The sequence below is a fragment of the Mustela putorius genome, unplaced genomic scaffold (genome assembly GCF_011764305.1).
Source record: "Mustela putorius furo isolate JIRA1106 unplaced genomic scaffold, ASM1176430v1.1 tig00000421_pilon_pilon_pilon, whole genome shotgun sequence".
NCBI classification, from domain to species: domain Eukaryota; kingdom Metazoa; phylum Chordata; class Mammalia; order Carnivora; family Mustelidae; genus Mustela; species Mustela putorius.
Genome location: NW_025421375.1, coordinates 8686386 through 8695771, shown reverse-complemented (window position 1 = coordinate 8695771; position 9386 = coordinate 8686386). Strand labels below are relative to the sequence as shown.

Genomic DNA, 9386 nt, shown 5'->3' with positions numbered 1-9386 from the left:
ATTGTCTGCGTGCTCCTTTTTCTCCTGGTACCAGCGCTGAGACTAGCCCTGGGACCTCAGCTGTGAGTGGATCTAAGAAGAGTTGTTGTTTTCCGACTTCTTGTAATTGGTGGTTGTTGGTTTTGTTCTTGTGCTGCAGCTATGAGGTCATGAAAAGTGTTCCAAATGGTTCAGTGTTGATCCAGAAACCAGAGGATCCTGCAATACGTGAACATATGAACAACTTCAGGCTAGCTCTGTCCTGCGATGGAGGCCCTTAGGGACAATCCTGTCACACACACATTTTACCCACAATGCTGAGTAACTTAACTCAACACATTGTATGGCTGAAGCAGAAAGAGGAGTCGTTAGAAATATGGAGCTCATGGCTATGTGGCTTAGTGTTGTAGGTCAAGAATATCATTTGCAGGTCCCTTTCTTGCTTTCTTCCTTTTTATCATATCCCTGTCCTTATGTCTCCATTTGAATATGAAGAGATGGGTCGCCGGATTTTGACTCAGACGCCTTCCAAGGTAGTCACTTTGTTTCTTCTGTCTCTGATGGAGATGGATTCTCTGGAAGCATGTCTTCAAGGCTAGGGCAGGGCCCTCAAACCCAGGGGCGGCTCCCCCACTCCCATCGCAGGTACCACACAGATTTCCAGGGTTCTGGCTGCCCCAGCAGGGACGGGTTCAGGCAGCAAACGGCGGGGCCCAGTGAGGAAGAGGGTGAAGGTCAGCTGAAGCATCTCAAGGAGGACAGACTTGGTGTGGACCTCATGGAAGTGGCAGCCATGCACCTTGTCCCAGTGGAGGTGTCCCTGGTTCAGAAGAAGGGACTGATGCTCCTCCTCTGTTCAGAAGCAGCAGGTCCCCCTGTGAAGCTGCCCGGGGCCAGGAGGCAGCTCACAGCCCAGAGCTGAGATGCTGCCAGGGGGATCCAGGAGGAGCCCAGCAGAGGGGATGGGCGCTGCACCTGAGGGCTTCTGGTGGCCTGGCGGACCAGTGCGGGGTTCCCTGGCCCCTCATTATTCATCTTCAGTTCTTTCTATTCGTTAGTCTTCAATAGAACAGGTTAGTTTTCATTTGCAGAATGTTCCCGTACACTTTTCATGCCTTTTCATTCTTCTTTGCTTTTTTTATATATGCTTTACATGGCTTAGAAGACATTTGAAGACATCGCTCATTTCAATTATTAGTTCATTTTTTTCATGGAAGTTTAATTAGCCCAAAGAAGGTAAATCTCCCAATCTATATTCTATCTATAGTCACTAGCTTCTGTTCTGTTCCTCGCCTTTCCACTGCCGCCAGTATGGTTTCTGGTGAGTAATTCCGTCAAAATAGGTGGTCCCTGTGGTCACAACCCTTCTACTTCCCAGCTTCATGGACCCTTTCCATGCACCCTTTGCTATGATGCAATGCCTTGAAGCATTTCTCGGCTTTGAAATAGACTCTTAACCAATATTCGCTCTTATGCTACTGCCTTAGGGCCATTCCACCTTTGTTTGCAGTGTAGCTCTTTTCTCCCTTAACCAGGGGAGGCTTGAGACACCATTTCTCATTCTACGCTCTCTTCCCAGGCAACTGCTTCCTTCCCTGGGCTTTATGTGAATGGAATGGCTTGTAAATGGCAGGATCAAGGATCCATTTGTTTTTGGTTTTTTTGTTTTGTTTTGTTTTTGTTTTTTAAAGATTTTATTGATTTATATGACACACAGAGAGACAGGGAGCACAAGCAGGGGCAGTGTGAGAGGGAGAAGCAGACTCCCAGCTGAACAGGGAGCTCGACACAGGGCTTGATCCCACGCCCCAGCATCATGACTGAAGCCTAAGGCAGACACTTAGCAACTCAACCACGGGTGCCCCTGAACGATCCGTTTTGTAAAGAATATTCATACTTGGGGGTCTACCAGTGCAATGTAGAACATATCCGGTGCTTTTCAGTTTTTTCCTCACAGGTCTGCTTCCTTTTCTACTTACAGAATTCATATTATCCCTTCTTCTCACTCTTTTCTTTAACATAACTGATATTAGTTCACTAAAATTATTATTCTAAAGTTTTTTTTCTACAAAATCCAAGATACCAACACAGCATTGGACTCGTGACGTCTGCCTTTCCCATGACGACAGCATGCAAAGTGACTTCCAGGAAGTCGATGCGATTACTTCTAATGTGAAAACCAAATCACGAGTGAGAGAGTGGTACAATCCATTCTTTCATCAGGTGTAATTAGACTTGATTCCTGCTTCAATAAGAAACAAACGCAAGAAGTTTTCTATAGAAACATTTAATGAACAGAAAATAAACAATTTAACATACGTAAAACATATACAATTCTCTTAATCACAAAGGGTAGGTACAACTAATATAATACAATAAAAAATAACAAATCTTATAAATAGTGAAATAAATAAATAGCTAAATAGGCAGATCAGCATGGTCATCTGAATGCGACAGGTGTTTGTAACGTTGACTTCAAGTTGCTTAATACTCCTGAATACATGTGACAAATTAATTCAGTTCATGTCATGATGATAGCAGAAATGGAGGTCTTTGACACTACAGGACACATGGGAGTGTGATAGTATTCTTCAGAGAGAATCATTTCCATCTTGAAAGGGGTGTCACTTACTGCTCCGCAATCTCTTATGCAAGACTGTCGATGCATACAAGGGTTTCATGATCTCTGCTCGGACCATCTCCCAGGCACAAGGACTGTATTGCTTCTCTTGCAGATAGAGGGAGATTCTCTGGAAGTAGTTCCTCAGGATGGAGTCCCCATTCACCAGGGGCATCTCTCCCACCCCGGCCTCCTGCAGGGGACAGGCTTCCAGGTGGCCCAGCTGCTCAGAAAGTCCTGAGCACAATTCCTCCAGGAGGGTCATGTTCCAGGGAGCAGGTGAGGCCTCTGTGCAGAAGAGGTGGAAGGTCTTCTGGTTCATCACATGGATGACTGAGAGGGCTTGAGCCTTCTGCAGCTGCTTGCCGTCAAACACCTCCTGGGGAAAGCCAAAGTCATTAGTGTAGTTGTCACAGGAGCTAGCAGACAGTCTCCTCATTTGTTGCAGGAGCATCAGGGCCCTCCAGTTCAGCAGGCTGTGGTCTTGAGGCAGGTCACATCCCAGAGGGCTGAGGGAGTGGCAGCTGAGCACTACCAGGGCTACCAAGAAGGAGCAGAGCAGGGCCATTGGGGATCCTGCATGTGCTGTTGGCCTGGCTGGGGTGGGTACGTCTGGGACCTGTGGCTCTGGCTTCTCTGAACATCTTCTCTTGTGCGTGAGGCTTAAGTAGGGGATATAGAAGTCTTCAGTTTCTGAACGTTTCCCTTACTTTCTACTTCTCTTTTTGCTTTCCTTTCTACATTTTCTACTTGGGTTTGTAGAATGGGTTTTTCAACTATGTATTATTTTCTTTAAGTATTATTCTTGCCTTCAGAATCTTTTTGGATGTTTTTTAATGGTAATTTCCAAGAAAACTTAATGGCAGGGAGACACAGTATATATCATTATTTAATGTATTTTTGTCTGTGCTTCAAGATTAAAAAAAAAAGTATAATGTTTATCGAAATCGGGGTCCAGAATGACTAAAAATTTTAAGCTTAAAGTTATATTTTAAAGCTATTGATGCTTATGTATGTAAGTAAACTTGATGAGTGACTTATAATTTCTTTACATGTATACAGTGAAGTATATGGAGTACATATGCAAATTAACAAATTCTAAAAGGAAATAATGATTTCAGTGTACCTGAACATTTACAATCCATCCAGATTGCTAAATGCAAGTGAAAACTGGAATTATTTACTTAACATGTGTTTTTTAGTGCACTGAATTTGAATGTTGCCTCATATTACAAAATCATTTTTTAAAGATTTTTATTTATTTATTTGACAGAGAGAAAGATACAGAGAGAGTACAAGTAGAGCAGCAGGCGGACAGTGAGGGAGAAGCAGGCTCCCAAGGAGCAGGGAGCCTGATGCGAGGCTCCATCCCAGCACCCTGGGATCATGACCTGAGCTGACAGCGGCCACAAAACTGAGCCCCCCAGGCACCATGAGAACCCTGTCTTTAACTTCACCTGCTACTACATACTCTGGAAGGTATTGTCAAAATGTTTTTTCTGTTTAACACTAGATAACTACTGAGGTGTTGAATGAGTTTTGTAGAGCTAAATCATAAAATTTAATGTATTTGTGTTTTCATTTCCAAAGCCTGCATCACAACAGGCCTCAGACATCAGCAATGGCCACAAGACACCACTGGCAGCTCACCAGTAAGAAAGATCACCTGTCCAGGTAAAACTCTGAGACCCAGGAAATGATGGAGAGAAACTCCTCCAATCCTAAAGGATTCCTGTTATTCCTAGATTTCTCACACTGATCTTGAGGACAGTTTGTGTCCTTTAATTCTGTGCCATTGTTCCTTATGTAATATCCACTAAAACCAGTGAACAACAATAAATAACACGGTTTTGTTAGAGCGCTCCAAGGCATTGCAAGTGCCCCCAGCTGGAAGCCTTGTTCTTGTTTGGGAAGAGGAGGTGTCAAGGTTCTAATTCCAGATGATGGGATTTTCCCAGCAGCACCTCATTGACAAGGTAGTTAATCACCTCTACTAACCTCACTCCTGTGCAGTGACAGAGTGTCCTCCACCTGGCTCTCCTGGACTCACTCCTGAGGACAGGCTGGCCATGTCCTGAGGACTCTAGATTCCCCTGATGTGCAGGGGCTGGTTTCCTTGTTAGGAAAGCACTTACTCCCCCTAGATCCTTGCCCTTGCCTTTGCCCCTGGAGTGTTTGTGTCAGGGACCCTCTCAGTGCTCACCTCCTCCTCTCCTGACCAGGTATCAAAGGTGTCAACAGCCACCAGATGCTGAAGGTGAACGTTTGTTTTCTCCAAGTAGAGAAAAGGTCAATTATAATCCTTTCCCCTTGAATAAGGGAATACATATATTGTGCCATCACAGCTCCTAATTTTCTTTTTTTTAATTGTTTTAAGGTAAGCTCCACCCACATTTTTTTTTTTTTAAGATTTTATTTATTTCATAGGCAGAGAGGCAGGCAGAGAGAGAGGAAGGGAAGCAGTCTCCCTGCTGAGCAGAGAGCCCAAAGCAAGACTCGATCCCAGGACCTTGGGATCATGACCTGAGACAAAGGCAGATGCTTTAACCCACTGAGTCACCCAGGTGCCCCTCACCCACATTTTTTTTTAAAGTAAGCGCAACATAGGGTTCAAATCACAGTCTGACATCAAGCCCCAAAGTTAGAGTTAGAATCATCCTCAACCAACTGAGCCACCCAGGATCCCCCATGGTTCAGATTTTCCTGAAGCTAGGGAACACGTGTTACGTCGAAACTTTCTGAGCTCAGCACAGGGATTTCACTGACTGGGTCTCTCAGGAGAAACTTTCAGCACAGAAACTGATGACCTTCACTGGCTCATTCAGACTGTGTGTTTCCAGTCGGCAGCTTCATCTGGCCATCTGTCTGGTGCTCAGAATGTGGGGGGGGTGAGGCCCAGGCTATGGTGTCAGGGACAAACCACCTTGTTGCCTTTCCTTATTCACGGTGTTGCATTTTCAACTTAAGTAACAACAGCAAAGAGAATTTGAATAGCTTAATATTTCCACATGCTTTAGTGGACATGCTCTCACTTGCTGGTCCTGATCATGTTCTACGTCATCACGAGGATCACATAGAAGGAAGGAAGAGGAGGGCCAAGGGGCTGCCTCGCGTTTCTCTTTCATTTTTAAGACATCAGTTTTTCTGTTTCTCATGTCACCTTTCCTCGAAAGCAAAACGTGGCAGCTGTGTGTGGGGGAGGGGGGAAGACAACTGTTCTGTCTGAACGTGACAAAAGTGAAAGGGTGGCCTGTCCACTGAGAAAATGGCGGAGTGTACGTCAGCAAATTTGATGCAGCAACATTGGGATGAGCAGCTCCAGCAGACGGGGAGAATGAAGGCTGTACTGAGTTATTGCAAGTCAGGAAAGTGACTGCCTCGGCCAGAGGGTCTCACAAGACCAACTCTTGAGTCCCCATGAGGCCCTCAGCTCTACAAGAGGAGCCACCTCATTTTCCTTTTGTTCAATCCACATGTACTCAGCTCTGAGGATTGATGAGAGGAGTCACACCAACCAGCTCATAAGAGATTGGTGACCAGGACTCAGCTGATCACCCTCTCTGGAAGGAGACAGGATCCTCACCCTGCCTGAGAGTTCTACCTACCTGTTAAGTCCACTCAGGCCTGGAAAAGGCTGCCTGAGAAATCCAATATGAAGACGAGGGGAACTGAAAGATCCTACATGATTCTGCTCTGCACCTGGATTAGAATAATGATGAGGATCTTTCAAATGACACCACTAAAGCTAACTGCAGTCTAACCCTGCTGAGATCCTTGAAACAATTACCTCTGTCTTCTCATTAACCCCATTTGGATCCCGGTTATTTCTGCAGCTGTTTGGAGAGAAAAAGAAACCTGGATTTAGAATGCTTCAGATCAAACCAATATCCAAGGTGGAACACAAAGGAGTTGTGAGATAATGGCTGGTCTGGAAGCAGCTGTTAAAACATGTGAGGAATAGAAATGGACAGAGGACTCAAGAACCAGGAGAGTCCATGGCATGAAGTCAGTCAGGTGTTGAGGGTGAGGGATCAAGGACTCTAGATTGCACTGAAGATGTCAAAGGCTTGTTGACTGTGGTTGTGTGTGGCAACAGGGAGTGTGGGAGGATGCATGAGTGACTTGAAGTTCCTAAGACAAGTTGTCAGGATCCCTTTTAACACTCATGATAGTGGGGGGGAGTCAAGATGGCAGAGAAGTAACAGGCTGAGATGACATCAGGTAGCAGGAGATCAGCTAGATAGTTTATCCAACCATTCCAAACAGCTACACTCTAACAGAAGATCGAAGAAGAACAGCAATTCTAGAAACAGAAAATCAACCACTTTCTTAAAGGTGGTATCTGTGGAGAAGTGAATTTAAAGTGATGGAAAAATAGACTGCAGGGGGATGATCTGGCTCCCTGCAAGCAGTGGATCAATGGAGCACAAAATCAGAACTTTTAAAAGTCACTTATTTGTGGAGCATAACAAAAAGCATGGAGGACATGGGGAGTTAGAGAGAAGGAGGTTGGGGTAAATTGGAAGGGGAGGTGAATCATGAGAGACTATGGACTCTGAAAAACAATCGGAAGGGTTTGAAGTGGCGGGGGGGTGTGGAGGTCAGGGTATTAGGTGTTGGGTATTATAGAGGGCCTGGATTGCATGTAGCACTGGGTGTGGTGATAAAATAATGATACTCTTATGCTGAAAATAAATAAATGAAAAAACAAGAAGTTAAAAAAATAAAATAAAAGTCTGTTCCACTGAGGGACATCACTCCAGATGGTAAGCCGGGGTGAAGCCTAGGCGGGGATAGCGTGGTCTCACATCCTGAGGGGTTCAAGAAGGGTTGGGATTCTTTGAGCGTCACAGAGCTCCCAGGTATTAGAGCCAGGAAGCCGGTTACAGAGACTGAGCTGAGAAATGAGCTCCGAACTCGGAGTTACCTTCAGCTGTGATCCGTGGCATTGGCAGACCCCTTCTCTGTGAGCACGGACCCCACAAGGTCCTGGGAGATCCCCAGAAGAGCGCAGGGATCTCCTGGGTTTGGAGACTTCAGGCGGGGCTGTGTGCCAGAGTTGCTTGGTCACAGGCTGGGGGAGCTCAAAGCGGGGCTATAGGCCAAGGAGATGCAAATGATTGAGCATTTTTCTCCAAGGGTGCACTGAGGAGTAGTGCTCTGAACTCTCAGCTCCTCTGGGCCAGAGATTTGGAGGCCACCATTTTCATGCCATCCTCCAGAACTCTATGGAAAGTGTTCAGGGAACAAAAGCTCCAAAGGGGAACCACAGCGGATTACTTAGCCCGGCCCCTGGTAAGGGCGGTGCAATTCCACCTTGGGCAAAGACACTTGAGAATCACTACAACAGGCCCCTCCCCCAGAAGATCAGCAAAAAATTCAGCCAAGACTGAGTTCACTACCAAGAAGAACAGTGGAATTCCAGAGGAGGAGCAAGCAAAGCATGGAATTCATGGCTTTCTCCCCATGATTCTTAGTCTTGTAAAGTTAATTAATTCTTTTGAATTTTATTTTTTTCTTAAGCTAAATTTTTTTTAACCTTTACCCTTTCCTCTTTTAACTTTTAAACCTGTTTATCTCAACAATACCTTTCTTGAAAAAAAACTTTTTTGAGCCTTCATTATTATAGTCATATTTTATCCTTCATTGTATCTACCTTTATTGTTTGTATACACATACGGATTTTTTCTTTTAAAAAATTTTGGGTTACAACTTCTTCTAATAGCTCAAAATTATACCCTAAATCTAGCACAGGTCTTTGTTCTACTCTCCAGCCTGAGCAAAGTCTCTCCACTTATCTTATCAACTCCTTTTTTAGAAATTCTTTTTAAAAAGTTTCATCTTTATAGTCATATTCCATACCTACATCATGTTTACTGTTAGTGTGTGTGTGTGTGTGTGTGTGTGTGTGTATTTTATTCATTCTTTAAAATTTCAGGAGATAGTGTTTTTTAAGAGACTAAAATACTTCCAACTTCAAGTGGATGACTCTGTTCTAGTCACCAATCTAATATATATATATATATATTTTTCTTTATTTAATTTTTTTATCGGAACTCTTTGTACCCCATTTGTTCCCCCCATGATTTGGGTTTCTTATGATTTAGTTAGAGCACATTTTCCTGGGGTCCTTCTCACCCTTCATATATTCTTATCTGGATAAAAGGACAAAGTGGGCAAATACACTGCAAAAAACAAAACAAAACAAACCAAATAAACAAACAAACAAGAGGCAGTACTGAATGCTAGGGACCTAATCCATATGGACTTTCGTAATATGTCAGATCTAGAGTTCAGAATTTTGATTGTCAAGGTGCCAGCAGGCCTCAAAAAAGACATGGAAGATATTAGAGAAACCCTGTCTGCAGAAATAAAGGCCCTTTCTGAGAAATAAAAAACTAAAATCTAACCAAGTTAAAATTAAAAAAGCTATTAATGAGGTACAATAAAAACTAGAGGCTCTTACTGCTAGGATAAATGAGGCAGAGGAGAGAATTAGTTATATAGAAGACCAGATGACAGAGAAGAAAGAAGCTGAGCAAAAGAGAGACAAACAATGATAGACCACGAGGGGAGAATTCAAGAGATAAGTGACACCATAAGACGAAACAACATTAGAATAATTGGGATTCCAGAAGAAGAAGAAAGAAAGAGGGGAGCAGAAGGTAAATTGGAGAGAAATATTGTAGAGAATTTCCCTAATATGGGAAAGGGAACAAGCATCAAAATCCCAGAGGCACAGAGAACTTCCCTCAAAATCAATAAGAATAGGTCCACACCCCATCAG

The 9386-nt window shown here is 43.9% G+C and overlaps 1 protein-coding gene across 1 annotated transcript; it reads right to left on the bottom strand.

Annotated features, from left to right (window-relative positions):
• Positions 1-2410: 2410 nt before the first annotated feature.
• LOC101684074 (interferon alpha-1/2-like) lies at positions 2411-3226 on the bottom strand. Its single transcript, XM_004761834.3, has one exon. It carries the CDS (start codon positions 3165-3167, stop codon positions 2604-2606), a length of 564 nt encoding a protein of 187 aa, XP_004761891.1. The 5' UTR covers positions 3168-3226; the 3' UTR covers positions 2411-2603.
• Between the last annotated feature and the right edge of the window lie 6160 nt (positions 3227-9386).

Excerpts from the sequence above, each read along its gene's own strand:
- LOC101684074 (XM_004761834.3), bottom strand. The coding sequence starts at position 3,167 with ATGGCCCTGCTCTGCTCCTTCTTGGTAGCCCTGGTAGTGCTCAGCTGC.